Source organism: Selaginella moellendorffii, unplaced genomic scaffold, assembly GCF_000143415.4.
Source record: "Selaginella moellendorffii unplaced genomic scaffold, v1.0 SELMOscaffold_98, whole genome shotgun sequence".
Lineage (NCBI taxonomy): Eukaryota > Viridiplantae > Streptophyta > Lycopodiopsida > Selaginellales > Selaginellaceae > Selaginella > Selaginella moellendorffii.
Window position 1 is genome coordinate 164,599 of NW_003314359.1, and position 22,346 is coordinate 186,944.

At 47.8% G+C, this 22,346-nt stretch overlaps 7 protein-coding genes and 1 non-coding gene across 9 annotated transcripts; 3 read left to right on the forward strand and 5 right to left on the reverse strand.

The window, feature by feature from the left end:
- LOC9636407 (translation initiation factor eIF-2B subunit epsilon) lies at positions 1 to 3,043 on the reverse strand. Its single transcript, XM_024663339.1, has 14 exons — positions 2,864 to 3,043; positions 2,597 to 2,815; positions 2,229 to 2,540; positions 2,053 to 2,160; positions 1,797 to 1,989; positions 1,488 to 1,750; positions 1,191 to 1,436; positions 919 to 1,140; positions 792 to 865; positions 649 to 740; positions 514 to 596; positions 386 to 457; positions 201 to 326; positions 1 to 141 (listed from the first exon to the last, which is right to left on the reverse strand). Exons 1-14 carry the CDS (start codon positions 2,993 to 2,995, stop codon positions 100 to 102), a joined length of 2,184 nt encoding a protein of 727 aa, XP_024519107.1. The 5' UTR covers positions 2,996 to 3,043; the 3' UTR covers positions 1 to 99.
- A 57-nt stretch (positions 3,044 to 3,100) lies between these two features.
- TRNAV-CAC lies at positions 3,101 to 3,174 on the forward strand. The gene has a single exon. It is a non-coding gene; the product is annotated as a tRNA-Val (tRNA).
- A 45-nt stretch (positions 3,175 to 3,219) lies between these two features.
- Positions 3,220 to 4,098, forward strand: LOC9636408 (autophagy-related protein 8d). The gene is made up of 5 exons (XM_002989430.2): positions 3,220 to 3,342; positions 3,400 to 3,455; positions 3,509 to 3,561; positions 3,706 to 3,824; positions 3,887 to 4,098. The coding sequence occupies exons 1-5, from the start codon at positions 3,306 to 3,308 to the stop codon at positions 3,985 to 3,987; spliced, it is 366 nt and encodes a 121-aa protein (XP_002989476.1). The 5' UTR covers positions 3,220 to 3,305; the 3' UTR covers positions 3,988 to 4,098.
- LOC9651430 (vacuolar protein sorting-associated protein 9A) lies at positions 4,056 to 6,227 on the reverse strand. The gene is made up of 7 exons (XM_002989488.2): positions 6,151 to 6,227; positions 5,938 to 6,052; positions 5,714 to 5,861; positions 5,490 to 5,660; positions 5,265 to 5,435; positions 4,359 to 5,184; positions 4,056 to 4,304 (listed from the first exon to the last, which is right to left on the reverse strand). Exons 1-6 carry the CDS (start codon positions 6,212 to 6,214, stop codon positions 4,393 to 4,395), a joined length of 1,461 nt encoding a protein of 486 aa, XP_002989534.2. The 5' UTR covers positions 6,215 to 6,227; the 3' UTR covers positions 4,056 to 4,304; positions 4,359 to 4,392.
- A 17-nt stretch (positions 6,228 to 6,244) lies between these two features.
- LOC9636409 (adenine phosphoribosyltransferase 3) lies at positions 6,245 to 7,912 on the reverse strand. The gene is made up of 6 exons (XM_024663342.1): positions 7,737 to 7,912; positions 7,109 to 7,219; positions 6,948 to 7,040; positions 6,731 to 6,880; positions 6,582 to 6,640; positions 6,245 to 6,461 (listed from the first exon to the last, which is right to left on the reverse strand). The coding sequence occupies exons 1-6, from the start codon at positions 7,816 to 7,818 to the stop codon at positions 6,402 to 6,404; spliced, it is 555 nt and encodes a 184-aa protein (XP_024519110.1). The 5' UTR covers positions 7,819 to 7,912; the 3' UTR covers positions 6,245 to 6,401.
- A 1,637-nt stretch (positions 7,913 to 9,549) lies between these two features.
- On the reverse strand, positions 9,550 to 11,408 carry LOC9636410 (microtubule-associated protein RP/EB family member 1A). The gene is made up of 9 exons (XM_024663364.1): positions 11,279 to 11,408; positions 11,147 to 11,215; positions 11,000 to 11,086; positions 10,835 to 10,944; positions 10,625 to 10,785; positions 10,482 to 10,576; positions 10,320 to 10,433; positions 9,930 to 10,264; positions 9,550 to 9,866 (listed from the first exon to the last, which is right to left on the reverse strand). The coding sequence occupies exons 1-8, from the start codon at positions 11,387 to 11,389 to the stop codon at positions 9,935 to 9,937; spliced, it is 1,077 nt and encodes a 358-aa protein (XP_024519132.1). The 5' UTR covers positions 11,390 to 11,408; the 3' UTR covers positions 9,550 to 9,866; positions 9,930 to 9,934.
- A 58-nt stretch (positions 11,409 to 11,466) lies between these two features.
- On the forward strand, positions 11,467 to 16,745 carry LOC9636411 (exportin-4). Of its 2 annotated transcripts, XM_024663347.1 has the most exons (32): positions 11,467 to 11,594; positions 11,639 to 11,732; positions 11,789 to 11,897; positions 11,974 to 12,072; positions 12,125 to 12,167; positions 12,231 to 12,302; positions 12,365 to 12,460; positions 12,523 to 12,744; positions 12,791 to 12,956; positions 13,013 to 13,124; positions 13,187 to 13,273; positions 13,323 to 13,461; positions 13,510 to 13,603; positions 13,662 to 13,724; positions 13,790 to 13,899; positions 13,951 to 14,055; positions 14,108 to 14,172; positions 14,223 to 14,295; positions 14,345 to 14,590; positions 14,641 to 14,712; positions 14,759 to 14,833; positions 14,887 to 14,951; positions 15,002 to 15,104; positions 15,151 to 15,282; positions 15,329 to 15,472; positions 15,523 to 15,630; positions 15,682 to 15,726; positions 15,775 to 15,852; positions 15,913 to 16,026; positions 16,080 to 16,258; positions 16,310 to 16,379; positions 16,433 to 16,745. In XM_024663347.1, exons 1-32 carry the CDS (start codon positions 11,532 to 11,534, stop codon positions 16,619 to 16,621), a joined length of 3,432 nt encoding a protein of 1,143 aa, XP_024519115.1. In that variant the 5' UTR covers positions 11,467 to 11,531; the 3' UTR covers positions 16,622 to 16,745. The 2 variants fall into 2 exon arrangements, with proteins under 2 accessions (XP_024519115.1, XP_024519117.1); XM_024663349.1 differs by lacking the exons at positions 11,467 to 11,594; positions 11,639 to 11,732; positions 11,789 to 11,897; positions 11,974 to 12,072; positions 12,125 to 12,167 and having other exon boundaries at positions 12,554 to 12,744.
- Positions 16,746 to 19,960: 3,215 nt separating this feature from the next.
- On the reverse strand, positions 19,961 to 22,243 carry LOC9651431 (signal recognition particle subunit SRP68). The gene is made up of 10 exons (XM_002989491.2): positions 22,172 to 22,243; positions 21,933 to 22,110; positions 21,688 to 21,877; positions 21,549 to 21,634; positions 21,322 to 21,496; positions 21,159 to 21,270; positions 20,787 to 21,094; positions 20,623 to 20,732; positions 20,304 to 20,565; positions 19,961 to 20,246 (listed from the first exon to the last, which is right to left on the reverse strand). The coding sequence occupies exons 1-10, from the start codon at positions 22,230 to 22,232 to the stop codon at positions 20,034 to 20,036; spliced, it is 1,695 nt and encodes a 564-aa protein (XP_002989537.2). The 5' UTR covers positions 22,233 to 22,243; the 3' UTR covers positions 19,961 to 20,033.
- Between the last annotated feature and the right edge of the window lie 103 nt (positions 22,244 to 22,346).

The following is a 22,346-nucleotide window of genomic DNA, read 5'->3' on the forward strand; positions in this document are numbered from 1 at the left end:
AACAATACAATAGTTAAGCTGATTATCGGCAAAATTGGAACTATAACACTCAGTTTCCTTGGCAAAACATTGACGAACATTTTTTTGATGCTTTTCTTCTCAATCCTCCTCACTTTCTTCTTCCTCGGCTTCGTTAAGCCACTGAAAAGAGAGGATCGATCAGTGATATAAAAGTGATGGAAATAAAAAAAGAAGCTTACTTTGATGAAGCTCTCGCATTGCCTCAAGAACACCTTGTCCGCTTCCTCGGCTCCGGCCTTTTCCGACGCCCAGGACATCACCGCTTCTTCCGACACCAAGTCCTTGTCATAGAGCTCCTCCACCACCTGAGGTTGTGCTTTCCGGGATTAAATCTATGCGGGAGTGACGACGAAGCGAGAGTTACCTTGGAAAACAGTGGAGAGAATTCAGAAGCGCTCTCGAGACACAGCTCCTCGAACTTAAGGAGAACTTCGATCTACAAACGGGAGAGAATCGGTGACGACATGGTAAAGAAAGACAAAAGAGAGCTACCTGGTCGTCCTCGGACTTTAAGAAGTTGCGGAACAGCGTCGACCATTTCGAGATGACTTGCTTCGTTGTCGACAAGAGCTCGGCTAAACAAATGACTGCACATTAAGAGACTACACAAGTGGAAAAAAAACAAACCGGCAGTAGAATGTGGCGTCTCAAGAGCCAGGTTCAGCATGGCTCTAAACATTGCTCCAGCGCAGTCTGAGAACGCCTTATTGTATCCCAATCTGAGATTTCGACGTCTTATTTAACGAGTAGAGTGACAAAAGTGCACTTACTTCAGGGAATTGACTTCCAGAACCACGTTCTCCAGCTTCACTCCGTTCACCGCTCGCTTGAAATTCTCTTCAACCTAAGATCACACATCCATCAACATTTTCGTCAAAAAGAACCAACAAGATTTACCTCTTTTTCAAAGTTGTCGTCCTCGTCAACGCTCTCTTCCTCGTCACTTAAGAGTTTCTCCTCGGGAATGACATCGACATCTTGGATATCATCTTCTTCTTGCTCTTGTTTGGCCATCAGTTCCTTGATTTTCTCACCGCTGATGGCTGCCACAGACTGCTTCCATTCTTCGTCGTGGACTGCGTCCTTAAACCAACGATAACCCGCTCCGTCTTGTCCTACCTGAACTTTGTTTGCAGATATGTCTGAGAAGAAACATATACAAACCACACCTCTTGACTAGACCAAGACTGCCTGACATTGTCTTTGCCAACGGAGTTTTCCTTCTTCCGATCGTCTGCAACCATAGACGATATCAAAATGTCGGCATTAGGTTCGAAACAAATCCTTCCACCTGAATCGTCACCAGTTGAATCTGCATACTCAAGCTCCTCATCGCTGCTATCTTGTTCCGTGGGTTCAGGAACACGAGATATTTTTGAGTATTGTGGTACCGTGAAGCTTTCACCAATGGTAACCTGTACCATATCTACACAAGGTCATGGTATAAACCGGATAGTATAGCTAACCTTGAACGAGAGAACAACTCCAGGCTCTAGTCTGGCGCCGGCTTTGACAAGGACACCGTCGCAAATGATAGACTGAATAACTTGTACATTGTCGGCTATTGTCACATTGTCCCAAATGTAGCTTCCTTCCACGATCACATTCTCACCAATTTTGCATCCCCGGCCAATAACTGAGTTTTTGATCTTGCTGTGACTGCCAATTGTAGTACCCTGCCCAAGGAACGTATTTTCGCCGATCAATGCATTTCTAGAAACGGTAGCACCTGGCAAAAGAAAAAGAATTAGAGAGGTCAAGTCTAGAAAGACTACCTTGCTCTCTGTACTTGTTGCACCGATCCAGATTCACAGTGGCTTGCGAGTCCGAGAAGGAAACTTCAGGAACAATGGGATACGTCCACCTATGTAGCACATCCTTGCTAACGACGTCATACGCTCGAAAGTTGTCGATCCGAGTAGCATAGTCTTCAAAAATCTCGTAAGTGTACACCTTGTTTCCCATGATCTTCAGGCAAACCCGTATACTTAACTAAGCATTTCATATTATAAAACCAAAATGTTTGGATACCTCGTCGCTCAACAGCCCTCGAACAAAATCTCTCCGCATCTGCTGGTAATCGAAGTTGTCGGTAAAAAGCATCAGAACTTCCGGCGAGCATATATCGATATGACAGTCCTGTGAAAAGCAATAACTTGAATATCCGAAACCTCCTCATGAAATAAAATAAAATAAAAAGAACGAACCTGCATGTCGAGGTGAAGCCGGACACCTTGCCTGCCAGCCAGCAAATTTTTGTCTAGCAAGATCGATTGGCGTTGCTTGTTGGGAGCACCATAGTGGAGAAGTTGCTTCGTAGCCGGATCAATCGCAAGAACGAGCTCCTCATTGCCAAGGCGCGTCTGATGCGTCAATGGTGATGGCTTGCAGCGCTTGACAACCATTGTCATGACGGCTAGCTTGTCCTTCGTCCTTCGCGCTTTGTGCTCCTGTATAACTTCTTTGAGCGGCATGTTGCTCACAGTGTCGCCGCTTACAAGCACAAAGTCTCCCAGAACCTTGGACGAAGAAACTCATCGTCAACTAGAGCACAAACTTCTAGCAAACTACGTACCACATTTCTCTGATCGATCGAGCGGAGCGCATCGCCAACGCTCACGCAGTCATCGGACTGGATGCAAGTGAGCTTGAAGTTCCACCGCGATGTCTTGAGATAGCTCGTGACTTGCTTGGCATGAGCGCAGCAAAACACGAACACCTCCTCAATGCCGGCCGAGGCGAGCCATTCCAGAGTGTAGTCGATCATCGGAACGCCAACGAGAGGGAGTAGCACCTAGAATTCCAATGAATTGCCATACTATTAGAGTCACACAAAGCGTACCTTAGGGCGCTCCATTGTGATCGGCCGGAAGCGCTGCGTGAAGCTGTCCGCCAGGAGAATCGCTTGCAAGGGAGTGTGAGCTTCATCGTCCGCCATTTCCTGCCCGCGGCGGCCAGCTCTCTGTGCCGCCATTTCCCTCGCGAAAGAATCCCTCTTTCCCTCCCAGCTCTGTTTTTAGGGTTCTTCACACCCAAAATCACAACTAGAAGAAACGCTCTAAAGGGTTTAAACAGTTGTGTCTGGGTGGTGTAGTTGGTCATCACGCTAGTCTCACACACTAGAGGTCCCCGGTTCGAACCCGGGCTCAGACATTAGGTTTTTAATTTTGTGGTCCCTTTTCATTATTCGAGGCTTTAAATAATTTGAGAAGGATTGCCCTTAGGGATTGCGTGAGAGGGAGCGAGAAGGCGGCCTTGGATTGCTTGTGATCGATCGATCGACCATGGCGGCGAGCATCTTCAAGCAGGAGCACCCACTCGGTGAGCGCCTTTCTTTCCTCGCCGAGAATCTCTTTTCTTAGCTCGATAATCTCGCAGAGAAGAGGCAGAAGGAGGCGGCAAGGATCAAAGAGAAGTACCCCGATCGAGTGCCCGTGAGTAGAGCTTTTCCTTTTTGTTTCCCTGATTCCTTTATGGATCCTATCAGGTAATTGTGGAGAGGGCCGCCAAGACCGACATGGGCGAGATCGATAAGAAGAAGTAAGCGCTCTCTCTCTCTCTCTCTCTCTCTCTCTCTCTCTCTCTCTCTCTCTCTCGGACTCCGGAATTACTCTAAAGCTTACGCAATTCTCTCTCTCTTCTGGGAATTACTCTAAAGCTTTCGCGCGATCTTCTTGCTCGCAGGTACCTCGTCCCGGCTGATTTAACCGTTGGCCAGTTCGTCTATGTGATCCGGAAGAGGATCAAAGTGACTCCGGAGAAGGCAATCTTCGTTTTCGTCAAGAACACGCTACCGCCGACTGGTATGAGCCGTCGAGACGTAATCCCACGTATATTGATTTACACTGTTCCTTTCCTTTTGTAGCGGCATTGATATCGACCATCTACGAGGAGCACAAGGACGAGGATGGATTCCTCTACTTCACGTACAGCGGGGAGAATACCTTCGGCCAAGAAGAACACTAGGCTAGAAGAAATCCTCCTTGACACTGCAACGCTCAAGGGAGCTTCTTTCCTTTCTTTGTACAAAGCGATTTCTTTGTTCATACAGATTTATTAACCAGCATATTCCCAAAACCATTCCTTCCAATAAGATCGGCCATCTTTTGGCGAATTTCTCCCTGCAAAGAAACTCTTCCGAGATCACGCTATGGAAGAACTTCTCTTAAGCCACGATTTCTTCCAGCGAAATTCTAGCATTGCTTTACTTGATATCGAGAGAAAGCTTCTCCTCGGCTATCGATCGGATTCACACAAGTTTCACGTCTTTCAGTGACAGCCACCTGAAATTTTCAACAATGAGCCGCACATTCTCTCCAAATTCGAAATTCAAATACCTTCTTTCCCGCCTGTTCATAGCCAAGCTTTTACTTACGTGATCACCACCGGGTCCGAATCGTTGGCCTCACTTCCACCACCACCGTGATGGCTCTGCTGCTCGTTAACTTTCTCCCACTGCTCCTCGTCGTGCGGCCGCTCCCACGAGAGCTCCGGGATGGAGTCGTGCAAGGCATCGTCGATTGTCGAGTTGGAGCACGTCGATCCACCGTCTTGAGCAGCGATCGTCTCGGATGGAGCTGGAGCTGGAACTGGAGCTGCTAGAGCAGGGGCTGGAGATGGAGGCTCTTCGACAATCGCCGGCTTTCTTCCAATGCTTTCCAGGCCTTTGCGGAGCGCAACATATCGCAGGACCAGCTCCTTGTACTGCGTGAGCAGAGACTCGACGTCTTCGACTCTCAAGTCTCCGGCACTCGCATAGAGAAACGGGTACTCCTTTGCAAGCTGACCGCTTCTGTCCGCTTCCACGACCCCGGACGCTCCCCCGGCTTCCAACTTTGCCACAGAGAGCTCCGAGCTCTCCTTTGCTGTTCTCTTTGTTGCTTCGTCCGGCTTCGTAATGGAACCCTCCTTCTCTTTCGGCAGCAGTAACTTCTCGGGTGGTGTCGAAGGAAGGCCCGGCGGGAACACGACTGACCGAGCATTTTGCATCCTTTCCTCAAACTCAGCTTCGTCCATTGACAGTGACTTTGCGTCCAGCTTCTCGATGAATGATTCCACCGATACCAGGCTCGTGTAGAAGTAGGATGCCTCTGCAACCAGCCGGGAGCTGTGCCTGTATCTCTCGATAAATTGGAGATTTGAATGGAGCTGCGGTGGATTAGCCTGACAAAAACGTTGGAAGCTTTTGGTTAGTCCATTCTTACATAGACATGAGTCGAAAAGAAACATGAGTCGAAAAGAACCTTGATAACGACGTAAATGAGAGCTGGAAGGAACTCTTCAGCTCCGGGAGGCGTGCCGCTCTTGGCCATGAGCAAGAGATTGTTGATCACTCGACAGCAGTTTAGGATGCACACCAGCTTGTCCCTCGGAGCTTTGTAGCTGTTAATCTTTTGGAGCTCCTTCTCGGCGATCTATCATAGGCTCTTAATTCCATGAAGTCACCGGAAGCGGAAAAAAGAACTTACCAGCCATGATGCTTCGTTTTGAAAACTTTGAGGAAGATCGAGGTGCTCCGGCTTGATAAAGTGTTGTAGCAAGCTGATCTTGTCCGAGAGCTCTTGGTCCTTGAGAGAATCCGACGGGAGTGGCGAGTAGGCTCGCGTAAAGATCTTTGTCATCACGTACTTTTCAAGTCCCTGCACAGCTCTATCAAGTTTTTTTAGAACAGCGAGAGGACAGACTTACGTACCTCTGCGGCGTTTTCGAGCTCTTCTTCCGTGGCTCCAGCCCACAAGGGATGCGCTCTAAACGCAACCTCCGTCGTGCTCAGGAAATCCTGCGCGCTGGCGCTGTCCATTGCCGGATCAATCGGGCTACTCATGAAATTCACAATGAAGCTGTCGAAAAGATCCCATTTTTCAGCGAAAGAGGAAGGGATCAGATCGAAACGACAATGAAGAAATGCCAGCAGACCTCTTGATGGAGCGCACGAGATCGGCAGCTGATGGATGCTTCATCCGCTCCAGGAAATCGTGGAACGTCTGCTGCTTGGTAGCTGCATTAAACATATCCGAATTCTCCATCGCCGCTGCACACCACGGATCGCGGCTGTCAATCCTCAATCCCCCGGATTGAAATGCGCGCGCGCAGGCAAATCGATCGATCCAAGCATCGCACCCAACGCACCTTCCACGAGACGACGAGCCCTAAACACCCGAGAAGAAAGCCCTAACCCATCCGCGTGGCACATCTAAACCCCGATTACATCTAATCCCAAAGATAAAAGAATAGTTTAGCTTTCAAATGAATGCGGCCTTTGTTCTTTCATCATTTCTTTCCTCCCTTTCTTCTCTCTTTCAGTCGTTCGTTAGCAACTTTTTGGCTTGATCATCCTCGATAGTAACTCGAGAGCTGCGAATTCCAACACACCCAAATTATTAATCGCCCTCGCATTCTACCAGAACGAACAGCGGAGTACCACCCAGTTTCTCCTGTCCCTGAAGTACACAGACACAAGCACAGAAGCGCACTGGAATCAATCCAAAGTACTACGAGCGAGCGAGCGAGAGAGAGAGAGAGAGAGAGCGAGGCGCAAGTTGCCAGGCGATCGAGAGTACCTTCTGGTCTACCAATCCGATAACGCAAGCACATTCTACCACCTCCGCCTCGGCTCTTTCTGCTCGTAGAAAACAAACCAAAAGGAGAAAAGAGCATAAGAAAGCGAACGAGGAGGACGAACAAGGACGAAGCAACAGTATTCGTTTACCCAGTAATCTGATCGCTGCCCGGAGCGTACCGCCTGTCGCGATGAGGTCGTCGATGACGAGCGCTCGCTCGCCCGCAGTGACCGCTCCAACATGCATTTCCATGCAGTCCTTGCCGTACTCTAGCGTGTAGGCCTCGGAAATGGTTTCGCCTGATCACCAAGGGATCCCAACAGCATCAATCAAAACGTCCCAGGGACAACCGACTTTTACCAGTACCTGGCAATTTTCCGGGCTTCCTGAGCGGTACAAACTTGGCACCGAGCGCCAGAGCGATAGGCGCACCGAAGATGAATCCACGAGCTTCAATGGCTGGATCAAGGAAAAGTTGAAGAGATTAATCAGCAGAAAGGGAACAAAAGCAGGGAGGTGAAACTTACCCGCGACTACGTCGATCTTCTTGTCCGAGTACCTCTCGACGAACAAGTCTATGGTGTCTTTAAACGCCTTGTAGTTGCTCAGAAGAGTTGTCACGTCTCGAAACTTGATCCCTGGCATTTTTCCCACGAGCAATCAAATCATTCCAGCCGGAGCTTCGCCTTGCATGCGCAAAGAATTCGCAGGCGCAGCGGAGAAAAAGCGGAGACGCGGCGCACGCAGATTTCCGCAACACCACTCGCAAAAAGTCAATCACAAAAACAATCACAAAACAACCCCGTAATGACATGACCGCGATGCCGCGCTTAAAATAATCCCACCTCGCGGAGTGAGGAAAAATAATTTGGGCAACACGGACGAGCACACACTTTCTCGGGCGAGCGAGCGAGCGACAGAGATCGTGGAATTTCCATTCCATTCCCTTTTAGGCAGCACGATCGCCGGCACGAGATGGAGGGAGAGAATTAACAGCCAGGAAGAGCAATGCACGACCGTGGGGCCTCGAGTGCCGCATTACACACAACGCATCGACAGATCCAAGCAAGAAAAGGAGAGAAAGGCAAAAGGAATGCGATTGCGCGATGCCGCCGCCAAGAGATTCGAGCTGATAGAGAGCGAGCGATATTATACCTGGCTTTGGGAAATCGGGCACCACGCGGATGGCAGCATCGATGCCCGCGACGCGCTTATCGCCCTCGTCCTCTCGCGACATGGCGTCTCCTCCCCAAGAATAATAGAAACCCTTGAGCTCTACCAAAAGCTCTCTCTCTCTCTCTCTCTCTCTCTCTCTCTCTCGCGTCTCTCTCGCGTTCTCTCCCTTCCCCTTGCGTGTTTTTAACTCACCTATTGTGTTTTTCCCCCTTCCTCTCGCGGCCCACGCCCGTACGGCACATGGTCCCAAAACCCATGCGCATTCCGTACACTCGGGAGATTTGGTGCCAGTGCACGGGCGGGGTTCGATCCGATCTCGCGACCACAACCGGCGCACCGGCGGCTCCGGTCGCGCGTGGGTTGGTTTGGCGGACGATTTTGGCGGGGCTAGAATGTATGGGATGGGAGTGCTTATCCAACGTTTGTGGGCATATGATGACCTACCTAAAGACTTGCAAGATTCGGGCCATCAATCACAAGATTTTTGGGCACTGTTGATCAAATCTTGTGGTGGTGCTGGTGGTAATGGTAACTAGGACTTTGTTCTTTGGCCTTATATGTTCCCCAAGCTTTTTTCAATTGCATTTGGTGTGCACCACTACCGAGAATCCGCACATTGATTGCAACATTTTGTGGCGCGCCCTAATTTTTCCTGGGGGGTGGTGGTGGTGGTGGTGGTGGTGGTGGTGGTGGTCACTGGCGTGGGTGTGATAGCTCCTGCTCACCAAAAGAACAAGCAAGTTGGGGTGACATTGCCAACTTGATACAAGACAAATTCTGTTGTATTGGAGGGGAGTATGGGACATGGGGAATGTTGACCCCAACGGGAACCGGTATCAATTCTCCAAATATGCCCCCCGCTTAAACAATTGCTCGCAGAGATCTTGCTCTGATTTGGTGCATGTCTTTGAAATGAAAACAATATATTAACAATAATACTTTTAATTCAAAATACTTTGAGCCCAGTAGAAATTTCTCAATGCCCGTACAGGTAGAGGTGACCAGGGGAAAGAAAAACAAAAAATTATTCTTGGCAAAGTTCTCTTTGTTATTATTGTAGTCCTTTTGGCCGAGGCTTTTGCAGCCTTGGCTCATGTTGCTCCAGGACGCACACACACACACACTCACCCCGGGTTTGACTCTGGTCTCCCTCTTTCTCTCTCTCTCTCTTTTATTTTTTCCTTTATCACTTTTCTTTTGGAATCAAATGCGTGGGATGGGAGAGAGATCGGGCTGCTACACTGCAGTGCACTGCGCGCATCATGTTGGATAAGAGATAAGAGAAGTGGACCACATCTGCAGCGAGCGAGAAAATTTTGTCATGGGGGGCGGCAGAGCAGCGCCAGTAGAGTAGCAGCAGAGATTTGGGGACGATTTTCGTTCATGAATGGAAGTTTCTTGTCCACTTGCCTGGGACCGGCGTAGCTCGCACTAACCGCCAAGACCCCCTCCGTACGGCTTAAACCCTAGCCCCCGTACGGAAGGGCAACTTGGTACCGCAAAGGAGCGGGGGAAGAAGTCGCGAAAGCAACGGTGGTGGCGTTAACAGCGCTATGGATTCTCGCCCGCCCGCCAGCACGCCGCGCGTGGCCCCCTGTATATTTTACGCGCTGCCTGTCGGCCCTCTCTTTGCTTTGCTGGTTAACACACTTGGGTGGCGAGTTTGACGCTTCCGCTTGCGCCCAAGATCAGTGCGGCTCGGATATCCAATCGCACACATCATTTCAGAGCATCACGGGTACGCTCGTACGCGCGAAAGGCCCCCGGCAACAAGTCCCCACCGTCAAAAAACTTTGACAAGGCCAACAAAGTTACAAAGTTACGAGCGTGAACTGAGAATGCGAGAGCATTTGTTCGTTCCATCTGGGCTCTAGACAATCATTTTAGTGATACTTGGGTTGATTCGTTGGTTTTCTCGAGGCCGAATCACTGCAATGACGAAGATCGACCGCAAGCCAATCTTCTACTTGGCAACTTCTTTATTTGGCTCCATTTTTCTCAACGCCGAGCCCGATAGGACGGCGGTAAGAAACAAAAGAAGATTACCGAACAAGCTCTAGGATGACGCCAGTGATATCCAATCGTCTGGATACCGAGCATTCCGGTAAGCTATCCATCGGCAGCAAGGAGCACGTCATTGAAGAAAAAGAAAATGAAAAGAAAAGGAAATACCTTCACTACTGAACGCTCAAGGGTGAGGATCCCAGGACGGTTTCCTCAGATGCTATTCCCACCGCTGCTGCTGCTGCTGCTGCTGAGCCTCCACATGAATTCCTGCGTTGCCGAGGAGATGGATTCTCTACTTCCAGGCCTCCGATTGACTTGCGCTTGAGGCTCTCCCGCCGGGTGCTGGAAACCGCTTCAGGAGTAGTCTCTAGTGCTGCCTCGTTGGCGTCCAACGCCGTTCGTGGTACGCTCTCTGCTTCAATGGCCAGCGCTTGTGCTTCAGCAAGGATGGTTGCACTGTCTTCCGCAGCGTATAAGATTTTTTGAATAGCGAGCACCGCCTGGAAATAACATCCGGGTAAAAAGGTGATGCCAATACATAATAACAGAGCGTACCGGGGCATTTTCAATGGCTGGAGTCTGACACAGAATCTCGATATCGCGCAGCTTTGAGAAATAGAAGTCCCTCTCTTTCTCGAGACTGTCCACTGACAGCTTGAGCTCCGTGATCTGCGAAATCAAGTAGGTATGAAGACGTTGGAACAAGTTGCCAAGTACCTGTTCTTGAAGAGCATAAAGTCTGGCTGGCGTTTGTGGAGCCGATCCAGTAGGAGGGACGACGACTGCTGCTGACATTAGTTGCTTGGTTTTAACTGTAAAAAATGTATCAGTGATTGATAGCCGTGTAACCAGGAGCTTACGAGGATTTGGAGTTTCAGATGAGCGAGGAGCAGAAACAGTTGAGTTACTGAGCTTGGCATTGTTGGAAGCTTTTAAAACTGCAGCAGAGTTGACGTGTGATGCTCGTTTACTAGCCTCCTTTCCTCCCCTGCAAGCTTCGCGCCTTTCAACTGGATTGTAGCTGAAACAATCAAATAAGCAACCAAGAAAAATAAAAGTGGAAACGATACCTTGGGGCTGGAGCTCCACCATTAACCGAGTCGCAGTAACGCTTGAGCCACTGAACGAACTCAAGGTTGTCCAAGGGTCGGCCTTTGGTGAGCTTCATCACATCAATATGCTGCCAAATCGTTCACAAACTTTAGATTCTCACGATCTATTCCGACTGCTTTTACCTTGCTGATTTTGAGTTTGTTGAAAACATCCTGGAGAACCTTGTAGTTCTGTATCATTTCATATTCGTTCTTAGCGTCGTAGTTCACCTGTCAGTGAAATAGCAAAGAATTTTTAGGAAAATCAAACAAAGAGTCTATCTTCCAGACCTTGTGCATCGGCACAACACCCGGATGTGTAGCATCCATCAATTGGACATAGATCGCCCCGCTAGATGCCTGCGAAGCATCCACAAAGCAAATATTTTGCAAGATAAGATGGGATTCTCTCCACATTCTCACCTCTTCAATCTTGGTAAGACTGAGCTGAAGCGTGGTGTTGATCCAGCCAAGAATCTCATTCCTCCCGACGAAGTAGGCGCCATCCATCATCCCGATGTTCGCAGCCGCCATGGCCAACACTCCCCTTCCCTAGAACCCTAGAAATAGTTCTTTTGAAAGAGGGAAAGAGTAAAGTAGCCGTTGAGGAGAGAGCGGTCTGGCGTTCGATATCGTCCTAGCGCTTCCATGTTTAGGGTTTAAGGCTGTTGTGGCTATGGAGCAGCAGGATCTCCAGTGCTCGATGCAAGCGGTGGAGCAATCTTGCGCGGCTCTCCATGTGAGATTTTATCTCGATCGATCACTGCTGAGCGGTGAATGCAGGTATCTGATCCAGGGATCCGATCATCGGCGGAAGCGACACTGCTGGCTTTCAGAAAATCTCCGCATCCATTCTACGCCTGCCAATATATTCTCGGTAAATAGCTACAGTCTTCGTGCCTGTGAATCTTATAACACTCCATCGCGATCCAGAAAATTCCCAGGTCGCCACAGCCAAATTTCTAGCGGCTGCCACGATCCAGGAGGCCGCAATACGGGAATGGACTTTGATATCTCCAGAAGAAAAATCAAGACTGCGAAGGTATGTGTGTGTTTGTTTGTGTATCGACCATTTTTTCTACTTGCTTCACTATGGTTTTGGAGTGGTGTTATTTTAGCTATTGCTTACAATACGTTATGGCTCGAGTGGAAACATCCGAAGGGTACATTCTATCAAAAATTTTGTCTGTGGTGGCAGCACTGCTTAAACGTGGTTGGTAAGCAGATCTTCAGGCTGAAATCCACGTTTGGATCTTTGTTTTTCCACAGGCTGGAGTACACCCAGGCTGAGAAGGCTTCTTTTCTTGAAGAGGTAAAAGCGTTTGTGCAAGTTCCTTGACGACATCGCGACTGAGCTGAAAAGATTTTTATACAGGTTGAGCAGGCTGTCGCCGGAAGACACGGTCTTGCTGCCCAGCGGTTTGGCATCTCATTACTTGAAGCATTGGTAAGCTGGTAATGGACATATTGCAAGTGTCGTGACTGTTTCCAATTTCTTTCTTTTTTCAGGTGTCCGAATTCTCGCTCTCCACCGCAAGTCCGATGGGCCTCCCTGCGGAGTTTCATGATAAATGTCGTGCTTCTTTGGAGGCGGGCTATTTACAAGTATGATTCTTTTTTCCAGTTGCAGTTTCATATGTTGATGGTTTTTCTAATTTGGCTTTTAGAAATTCTATGCATGGGCATTTGATGCTTCAGTTATGGTGGCAAGCAAAGCGCTTGAAGGACAAGGAGAGAATCAAGAGTCAGCGATCTGTACTATAGCAATCCGGCTGATGACCCAGATTTTGAACTGGGAATTTCGTGGTAAACTCGCTGTTCTTGGTAAAAGTCGTGCAAGCACTCTGTCCTCGTCGCCCGCAAGCAGAAAATCTTCTGAGCAATTACAGGTACAAATAAGCATCGCATGACGTTTGTAATGGTTATGATGTTCAGCTCTGGCACGATCTTCTAGTATCACCCGCGAAAGTGACATGGATATTGAATTTCTACGAACACATTCATCAAAAGGGCAATGCTTGGCTAGACTTGCCTCTTTCCGTGGTTGTCAGGCAACTTATCGTTCTTATGTGCTCTTTAAATGGAAGCATTTTTCCTACTGGTAAGAACGTCGGTGTTTTTGTTTTGCATATCTCACTAAAGTGTATCACTAAGCAGATGGGGCTGGTACGCAGGAACAGCACTTGCAAAGATTACTGAACTGCATTATTTCGTGGATTGATCCCCCAGAATATGTAATTAGTGCTGTCCTAGCGGGAACAAGCGAAAGGTTCGATTCTTTGCGCTCGTTCGTAATTGTTTTCCATTTTGCTAACACAGCTAGCTTGTTAGCGAGATGTTGGATGGATGTCGTGCACTACTAGCGATTGCGACACTATGCTCGCCGTCCTCTTTCGATCAACTGTTATTATCATTCAGGTGAAATTTCCTATGGGCATTTGTTGTGATTGATACTAAATTTCATCAGGCAAACCGGTACACTGAGCTTGCTTTCTTCTTTGACATGTGGAATTATTAAGGCCAGTTGTGTCCGGGAATCTGAAGAACCAAGCTGGACTTACGAGGCTTTAGAAGTGCTTCTGGAGACTTGGACTGTGATTTTGCAAGTATGCTTAATTAAGTTTTACGTCGGGTTCAACAGTTTTTTTGTACAGCCTGCAGATCTTAGCCAGAAAGTACCACTTCCGCCAAGTGGAATAGAAGCCGCCTCTGCAGTGTTTCAAACATTTGTGGAATTCGAAATGAAACGTGAGTTCTTGGAATCTTTATGATGTTACATAAAACTCACAGCTGCTTAGAATTACAGTATCAGAATCATCTGCTTTAGACGAAGATGATGCTGATGATATGGCTGCTTTTTCCGATGAAGGTTCTGTTTTTCTCTTTCTGATTTCTATTTTTCCAGTTCTGATGACCGCTTGTAATTTTTATCAGCCCGGGAGGATCGCCTGAGTGCCGTTGCACTTATTGCTCGTACTGTTCCATCTGTATCTCTTTCATTGTTGACCATGCTAGTCTCGAAGTGTTTTTCGGAAATTCGACAGGTGCATGCAATTTTGTTGCTTCCTTTTTCCTCACCTCTTTTGTTGTGCTAGTCCTTAGGATCGGAGACCACAACACGGTGCTTGGAACAACTGCACTGGCTTACGATCCTCTCGGGACATGTTTTGGCGGACCCCGGAGAAGGAGAAACTCCAACGGTTTGGACCTGTGCTTTGTTCTTTGGAAACATTAACCAAGTGTCCTGTATAGGTGCCTGAATCCATTTTGGCCGTTTCTGCGGAACCAGCGACCCATCCTGCCGTATCTCTTTCTTTGTAAGCTGCCTTACTTAAGGTCTCACAAATAAATTCTGCTTCTTGTTCAGTGCTCTCATCGATGTAGCCCAACAATCTTTAGATGCTACTTTTCGAACTACTTTAAGTCCGCGAATGATGGAGGTAAGCTTTTGTCATAAGACACACAGATGTCATTTGATTCTGTTGTTAGGCTATTGTATGGTTTTTTGGAAGATGGGTGGAAACATATCTCATGCCGGATCACGCTGGCCGAGGACCTAGCTCTACACCATCGGGTCATGAAGGACAGGGAGTTTCTGTAGGTGTCTTGTTTGACGGAAGAAATGCCCTGAATGCTGCTTTTGGCAAAGATGGCGGAGGACCGGCAGTACTAGAGATTCTCGTTCGGGTAGCATTAACAAGTCTGACTGCGTGGCGAGGAGAGCAAGTATTGCAGGTGCGAACTTTTTTTTTTTTTTTGGTACTATTTACGTTCATGTCGTGCAGGAATACGTGTCCTCTCGTCTTCTTCCAGCGCTAGTGCGGAGGCGAAATGTATGCGTGCAACTACTGTCGATGGTAACTCGCTCGCTGCCTCCTTCTATTAACTAACTTTTTTGTCCAGGGCTCTTGGCAGGAGCTAGCGACTGTTTTTGCCCGCCAGGACCAAATGCTTTTGTCGCTTTCAGATTCAGTTCAGGTATGAATAGCCAGCTGAAATGTTTTTTCATGCAAGTTTACGTCATGTTCTAGCGAGCTCTATCCGGATGCTTATGTCGATCTGCGCAAGGCCTGGCAAATGCTGATGCCGCAAACCAGTTAAGTCGATGGTGTTTTAAAACTTAGTTCTTAACATGCCAAGCTATAGTTATGTCAAGGATCTTCTTATGCCTATGGCTGCTAGCCTAGCTGAATTCTCTGGAAGGAAAGACCTGGCGACATTTTCTCAACAACCGAATGTTATTCACCAGGTTAGATTGTTTGTGTCAGAAGTTCTCTTATTCACATGCACTGCAGGTGAGCTGTGTGCTTGAAAGGCTGCGTGGTGCAGCAAGAGAAACAATACCGCGAACTCAAAAAGCCATATTTGAAGTTGGTGTGTCTATCATGAAGCCTTTGCTGGTGTTTATGGAAATCTACAAAAATCAGGTAGCATTGCTCACGAGCTGCTGTTTTTCATTCATTGTTCTTGCAGCCATCTGTTGTTTACTTGCTACTAAAGTATGTTGTGGTCTGGGTCGACGCGGAAGTTGTTTTCCTAGAACCCAAGGACACCACTACGGTTTTCAACTTTTGCGTTCAGCTTCTCTCAGTTTATTCTGCACATAATATTGGCAAGGTACGTGTTTTTGTTACTGTTTAAAACGTCGCTTCACACGGTGTCTTTAGGTTTCTGTTTCAACATCTCGAAGCTTACAAAATGAAGCGCAAACCGAGAAATATAAAGACCTCCGAGCATTGCTTCAGCTGCTTACAAATCTGAGCTCCAAAGATTTGGTATGCCTTGCTGTGCTTATCTTTCTTTAACAACTTGTTTCGTTTGTGTAGTTCGATTTTGCACTGCATGCAGACGAAAATCCCGATGTAGCACAGGTAGCTTGGTTTCTTTCATCGTGGTAGTAGCCTAACGTTTTCGCACAGGTTGTGTATCTTGGGTTAAATATCATCACCCCTCTCATTTCAGCTGATTTGTTGAAGTACCCCAAGCTCTGCCGGCAGGTTTAATATCCTGTTATATTGTAGACAGACGTCTAGCTCTAACCTTTTCCCGTTTGCTAGTATTTTACATTACTGATGCACATGCTGGAAGTCTATCCTGAGAAGGTGGCGAAGATATCACCAGAAGGATTTAGCCAGATCATAGGAACACTCGAGTTTGGATTGCGGCAACAGGTTCGTGTTTATTTTCTCAACGAGCTCTGCATTTAAATGTCTCGCTTACGCAGGATGTGGAGGTCGTAAATATGACATTGAGTGCTCTCGGTGCGCTAGGTGTCTTCCAGTATCAAGCACTGTGCAAAGGCGACGATGGCCTCGGAGCTCAATCGCGTACGAGCGGCGGCGACGATGTGCTGTCTCATTTTCTAAAGCTGCTCATGCATTTCTTGCTGTTCGAGGATTACAGGTGAGCAAGCTTGCTGGTATCCTTGTTTATCTAACTGGATGGTGTTTACAGTAATGATCTTGTCGAGCCTGCCGCTGATGCTTTACTTCCGCTAATTCTTTGCAACACCGCGCTGTTTGAGGTAATCCCGTTGTGAATCGTTCGTTTTATGGCTCATAAACGCTGTCTTGCCAGAAACTCAAGCAAGAGCTCGTCCAAAGACACCAAGACGTGGAGTCGCAAGAACGGGTCTCTACCGCGTTCCATTCGCTGTCAAGAGGGATCGAGATCGCGTCCACGATAGACCGTTCCATTCGTCGCAAGTTTAGGAGCAACTTATTTGTGTTCTTGAATGATCTCAGGGGATTCCTGCGTACTCGGTAGCTATCTTATTAAGCCTTGAGGATTTTGATATCGATCTTGTACAAAGTATCAGATTTATTATCAATTTAGTTTAAAAGATGTTAAGTAGTATACTAATAACTATATCATTTATGTTTATGATTTATACATCTTTTTCTTTTTCCTTTACGATATGTTTGCTTTCCTCTAGTTCAAAGTCCACTGTAGACCTTCCACAAATTGTTGGCGTGCTCGTTTATCCATCTGGGGAGGGAGCTGAGGGACGTTGGGAGGGTGCAATTGCAATGATTCTTCTTTCATTCATGCTCTTATTCAAAGTGTTGCGGGTGCGAGATTTTCCAACGTTGTTCTTGACAGGAACCAGCGCATTGGCGTAAACAGGAGAGCCATTTTGCACAGCCAGGCTGTAGTACTGATAGTCTTTCTTCCCATCATCTAAGAGCTGAATATCTGTACTGCTGTTGGTGTAGCAATGCTGAACACAAACATATATGAGCATGAGCATAGCTGATCAGCCTCTCAACACCAAACAAATATGTAACTTACCGTCATTTTTGAAATCTGAATACAACTTGGGGGCTTGAACAGACACAAGGTGCCAGCAATTTATAGCACAACATTGGGGATACGGATAATGTCCCTGATTTATAAGGATGGTATAGATCTCGACTCCTCGTTTCCAGCAGAGCGTTTTCAGGGAGAGACCTGTCCAAGTGCAGATGGAACTTAAAACAAACACATGAGCAAAGAGACTAAAGGACCGGAGAGTGAACTTCATGCATTGCATTTATGTAGTTAGGTCCCATGCTTTTAAATATATTTCAGAAACTGGCATCAATTTCTGGTTGAAGAAGTCTGATATTTAAAAGATGTGTCAAACGGAATTGTTTTTTTACTGGCATTAATGAAATACTTTATCCAGGTGTTTACTAGATTTTGTATCTCTCTTGAGTGGTACAGTCAGTCTCTGATTCTCACAATCAATAAATTCTCCAAATTTCTTCCCTCTGAAATTATACACATAGGATTATAGGTATTTTAATTTTATAATATAATTAACTTTACTTTTTGAGGAGGGCATTGACAGAGTTGACGGTGAGGAAGCCAGCCATGAGTTTGCCGCTGGTCATCCTCAGGTCGTCGATAATGTAGCTCCAAGTCGAGCCTAGCACCCCCACGAAGAAATCACACTCGGCAGCCATCACCAAGTTGACGTAGCTAGCGTCGAAAGCTTGCCTGCTTCCCAGCGACGCCATATACTCGGCCATGCTCACCGTCCCAACTTGCCTTGGAATGTCGCTGTAGTAAAAGTTCCACTCCTTGTACTCCTTGGATTCCTCCACCACATTCTAAAACACAGTCAAAGTTTTAATGGCCGCGAGCTCGGAAGAAAATGGCTTACCTGCATTTCCGTGGAAAGCCACACGTTTCGCAAGTGTGGAAACCTCCTGCGAAGAACGTTTGCAAGCTTCATGTACTCCTCGAACGAGATTACTTGCATCTCCTTGGCTTTGTCTCCCTGCCTCACATGAATGCTCACCAGAGGCCGCGGCATCCAGGGGCCATAGCTGCTCCACACCAGCTCCTCCAGGGGATTGCTCTCGTTGAGTTGCAAGCCAGCGGGCCATTCGCTGGCGGGAAGAGTTTTGATCACGAGCTTGGCTGCTTCCTCGCCGAAGGCCTTGTGCCTCTCTTGGTTGAGGAGGTTGCACAGGTACTCACTGGGATATCGCGTAAGGTAGCGCAGTGCCTGGATCAATCAAACTCTTCAAAGTTGTTTTCTCAAATAACAAAAAGCAGCGCTTAGACTTGCCTGAGCTCTCCACCATCTTCGATGGTTTGCGCTGTAATTCAGGAGCTTGCAGTCGAGCCCCACCGTTGGTTGCATTGCCTTCCATGGCTCCCCCCAGAAGCTACATAGTTTTCAAAACAACAATGTCAAGAAAAGCAATAGATATCAAATTCTCACCTTGGAACCGGACCATCCCATTGATCCCCGCTAAACTCCTTGATAATTCCCTCGTCCCAAGCCTCCTTCTGCGACGAAAGCTGCAATGCCCTGGCGATGCACTCCTCGGACGCCTCAAGAGCAAAGTAGCATGACCAGCGAGCGTGGTTGGCTCCTAAAGAAAGACCAGCTCTACCTGGTAAAAGGAATTATTCAAGTTAAGAACCTGTGCATCCTTCGTGCCTGGCGCCGTGGTAGTCTTTGGTGATGAAAACCCGGCCTTGGATCAGTGCCGCTCCAAACATCCCAGCCATGGACACCATGTCCGATCCAACTCCAACAGAGTCCCGCGTCTCGTCGTGGTGCCAAAAAGCCAGTAAAAACCTCGCGTTGCTACAGTTTTTGGGGTTCTGGTGCAACCATAGCTCGCGTTGGACACGTCGTGTTAGCGGGAGATTATCTTCATCACCGCCATTCGCCTGTAAGAGCCAAACGAGAGAAAGAACAAGAGTTTCTCGGGTAAGTTATAGCTTCTAAAGAGTCGTACCCATGGAATAGTCGTCTCTGGAACATGGACGCTGTTAAGTTCCTGTCCTTGTTGGAGAAATCCTTTGAACCTCCAGGATGGATCTTCGCGGCGATCATACGTCGCTTTAGCCTCGGTGACTCGCCTGCAATCTTGGATGTGCGGTGCATTGATCGTCGCCTTTCTGGAACTCGATCGGTCATCCAACTCGCTGCTCCACAGGTCGACGAGAAGCTTGGCTTTGCTCGCCGCAGCAGCGGTCGCAGAAGTTAATCCCGCAGTAGTCGTAGCTGTTGTATCCTGTTTCATCCAGTTCATTCGAAAACCGATCAGGACAACCAAGTTCAAAGACAATATCCAAAACAGGAGCCCTTTGAAAGAATCCATCTGGATGGTGGCGTGTTTTCTTCTTTCTTCATCGGGTCGAGGCTTTCTAGACTTGGTACGGAAAAGCGTGACAGAGTGCGAGCACCTAACTAGACGATCACACTTGGTATGCTCAAAACATTCCAGTAAGGACGAGGGGACGACGAATGTGTAAGGAAAGAAAGCGTGATGAACTTCCAAGGCCAGCAGAAGAAGTGTGAATCAGATAGATGGATATGACTTACTGCGTTTGTGTTCTTCACCACGATCTAGTAACTCCAGGCACTGAAACATGTAAAATAGTGTATCCAGAAAAGTCACTCAAAGAAACTACTAACGCGTGAATCTGCGGAAGGAGCTTGAGTGTGAGCAGGAGCCAAGTCCAAACGCGAGCCCGAGCAAAAGCCCGAGTATGTGCTCGAGCCCGACGTTAGTCGATGAAAAGAAGAATTTAAGACGAAAGGATACTTCCAAGCTTTTCGCTTCTCCGAAAAATAAACTATCCAAGTCCGTACCTGCATTGTGGAAGAACGCAAGATACTATTTTTCTTTCGCATAAACCTTAAAAGCCTTAAATGGCAGTTAAAAAGCTATTACCATCCCCATCGTCCAAACAAGCCTTTCTTCTTCTCTTTGAGACGAGCTTCCAACGACGGGAACTCGATGGAATTGATGGCCGTGTCCAGGAATATGGGACGGCAAGGGACGGCCTTGAAAGCGGGAGGGACTTGTGAGATTCGCGGTGCCGCGCCAGGCGAGCCCAAGGCTGACTTATACTTGTCCAGCTGAGAAAGAAGATAGTTATCCTGGAACAAGGAAACCAGCTCAAGCCAATGCAATCGAATCGAGAGAGCTACGAGTACCTTTGATTCCGCGAGACTCAGGGAGGAAACTCCTTCTTGGGCTTCTTGTTGCTTCTCGAGGCTCTGCATCACACCTCGGGCATGGGCCAAAAGACTTTCACTTCTGCATTGGCCTATAAGCTCCTGTATTTCTTCCACCAGGGATTCGTTCTTCTTTTGAAGCCGGAGCGCGGACTCGGCATGCTCACGAGCACGCCCAAGCAACGCAAATGCTTCGGCGTGTTGGCCTGCGAGGCTATACGCTTGTGCGAGATGAAAGCATCTAGAAAATGCAATCGGTCAGTGGAGCAAATTATATGCTTAAGCGCAGGCTTGTTACCTCTCAGCGCGGTAGAGAACCTGGCTCGCAGACAACTCCAGGGCATACTTTTCTTCCTCGTCCGTTTTCTCTCTTCCAGATGTTGCCAAATCGGTTAGCTCCATAAGGTTCTGCAGTCAAGAGAGCGTTAGCCATCTTTCCTTGCAGCTTGCAGAAGTACTTACAGTGTTTAAAGTATCGCAGAGTGTCACGATCTCTTGAAGCGTTGCAAGATCCTGCTGCCGACTCAGCCGGCTCTTGGCTATAGACAATTGCAGTCTGGCACGCTCGATCGTTCCTGCAAAAATCAAGCAGCTAACAGCTTTGTCCAGCCCGATCAACGAGTCCCGCAAATTGTCAGCATTTCCAGCTGTTGCCAGGTCCTCGCGTATGTTCTTCCTCGCCTCTTGATAACCTCCTAGGATTTTCTCGTACAGTCCCTGTTTTTTCTCCGCTGTCGAGGAAGATCCAAGCTCTCTTTCAAGATTTTGAACTGTAACATCAGACAAAGAAGATGAGAACAAAAAATAAAGCAATGTCTTCAACGTTAGACTAACCTTTCAAGACACAAGCTCGTGTCTTGATATTATGAACTGGGAATTTGTGTCCTAACCAGGTGACACAAACTGTTGAGATCTCTTCTTGTGTTTTGACTTCTACCATAACAGCCTGCAATGCTTAAGAGTCATAAACAATACTTCAGAGTTGTAAAGGTCGTACCTCTAATTTACCATGCAGTTCCCGGTCTGATTCATCCTCAGGACCTTCCGCATCGTCCATCTGCTGGAGAGAATGCAAGCAATGGCGAATGTTTTGTTCAATTTCTTCGACACGCTGCTTGTAAAGGATCTGATTGTCAGCGTCTCCATACCGTCCAAGTTCTTCGTAGATGATCCTGTTTCACAGAGATTAAAAAAAAAACATATTCCACGTAATCAGTGTCTTACCGAGCATTCTTGAACTTTCTCAAAGCAAATTGCCAGTTCCTCTCGGCATCTACAAGAAGAAGTCCCCTCAAGTAGGAAGCATACGCCTTCCAGTCAAAGAAAAATGAGAACTTGAAGAAACGAGAGACTGATTCCTTACCGTGGCCTCGAGCGCTGTCCTAGGATTTGCTTTCTCATTGCAAAGAGACTCGAGTAAATCTGCCCACTTGCAGGCTTTTCTCAATCGTCCAAGCCAGTGATACCGCCCTTTCCCAGTTGGAGCTTCTTCTTTGAGATGCATAGCTTGGCTCCAAGCTCTCTCGGCCAAGTAGAGGGCAATGTGGAGATGCCTGTCAAGAGAAAACATATCTTGAGCGCGTCAAGCTCGTCCTCTTAGCCTCAAACCTGACTTCCGAGACGTTGGCGACTCCCAGAGGCTTCTTCACGTATCTCCCCCGGCCGTGAGTAAACTTGACCGATTTGTACAGCCGCCGCAGCCGATTCGTGCAGTACTCCTTGTAGCGCTTGTAATCCTTGTGGCGCAATCCATGCTCCGCTTGCGAAGCATTGATCATCTCCAGCACTGGCGAGACCACAGAGAGAGAAATTGGCACCGAAATCGCTCCGATCTACTCGCGACTTACATCCGAAGGAGAATCCCTGCCGCTGCGGCTGCGCTGCGCCTGCCGCAGCCTCCACCTCCATCGCCTCCACTTCAAGAACCCTAACCCCTGCCTAAGCAAAAATGCCGTAAGAAAAATAAGGATATTCGCCGTCCAAGGTACAAGAATATTCCCAAGCATTGACCAGCGGTCAAGA

Coding starts and splice junctions, on each gene's coding strand:
- LOC9636408 (XM_002989430.2), top strand. CDS start 3,306: ATGGCGGCGAGCATCTTCAAGCAGGAGCACCCACTCG. Junction 3,456..3,508: donor AGTACCCCGATCGAGTGCCC/GTGAGTAGAGCT, acceptor GGATCCTATCAG/GTAATTGTGGAGAGGGCCGC. Junction 3,825..3,886: donor GAACACGCTACCGCCGACTG/GTATGAGCCGTC, acceptor TTCCTTTTGTAG/CGGCATTGATATCGACCATC.
- LOC9636407 (XM_024663339.1), bottom strand. CDS start 2,995: ATGGCGGCACAGAGAGCTGGCCGCCGCGGGCAGGAAATGGCGGACGAT. Junction 2,816..2,863: donor TCACAATGGAGCGCCCTAAG/GTACGCTTTGTG, acceptor TTGGAATTCTAG/GTGCTACTCCCTCTCGTTGG. Junction 1,751..1,796: donor CAACAAGTACAGAGAGCAAG/GTAGTCTTTCTA, acceptor TTCTTTTGCCAG/GTGCTACCGTTTCTAGAAAT.
- LOC9651430 (XM_002989488.2), bottom strand. CDS start 6,214: ATGTGCCACGCGGATGGGTTAGGGCTTTCTTCTCGGGTGTTTAGGGCT. Junction 6,053..6,150: donor GGCTCGTCGTCTCGTGGAAG/GTGCGTTGGGTG, acceptor CGTGGTGTGCAG/CGGCGATGGAGAATTCGGAT. Junction 5,862..5,937: donor CTCGTGCGCTCCATCAAGAG/GTCTGCTGGCAT, acceptor TCTTTTCGACAG/CTTCATTGTGAATTTCATGA.
- LOC9636410 (XM_024663364.1), bottom strand. CDS start 11,389: ATGGCGGCTGCGAACATCGGGATGATGGATGGCGCCTACTTCGTCGGG. Junction 11,216..11,278: donor GTCTTACCAAGATTGAAGAG/GTGAGAATGTGG, acceptor GATGCTTCGCAG/GCATCTAGCGGGGCGATCTA. Junction 11,087..11,146: donor GTGTTGTGCCGATGCACAAG/GTCTGGAAGATA, acceptor TTTCACTGACAG/GTGAACTACGACGCTAAGAA.
- LOC9651431 (XM_002989491.2), bottom strand. CDS start 22,232: ATGGAGGTGGAGGCTGCGGCAGGCGCAGCGCAGCCGCAGCGGCAGGGA. Junction 20,733..20,786: donor TCTGCGATACTTTAAACACT/GTAAGTACTTCT, acceptor TCTTGACTGCAG/AACCTTATGGAGCTAACCGA. Junction 20,247..20,303: donor TGAGTCTCGCGGAATCAAAG/GTACTCGTAGCT, acceptor TCCTTGTTCCAG/GATAACTATCTTCTTTCTCA.
- LOC9636409 (XM_024663342.1), bottom strand. CDS start 7,818: ATGTCGCGAGAGGACGAGGGCGATAAGCGCGTCGCGGGCATCGATGCT. Junction 6,641..6,730: donor GGCAGCGATCAGATTACTGG/GTAAACGAATAC, acceptor TTCTACGAGCAG/AAAGAGCCGAGGCGGAGGTG. Junction 6,462..6,581: donor TCGGATTGGTAGACCAGAAG/GTACTCTCGATC, acceptor TGTGTACTTCAG/GGACAGGAGAAACTGGGTGG.
- LOC9636411 (XM_024663347.1), top strand. CDS start 11,532: ATGGAGCAGCAGGATCTCCAGTGCTCGATGCAAGCGGTGGAGCAATCT. Junction 14,591..14,640: donor GAGGAGAGCAAGTATTGCAG/GTGCGAACTTTT, acceptor CATGTCGTGCAG/GAATACGTGTCCTCTCGTCT. Junction 14,713..14,758: donor GCGTGCAACTACTGTCGATG/GTAACTCGCTCG, acceptor TTTTTTGTCCAG/GGCTCTTGGCAGGAGCTAGC.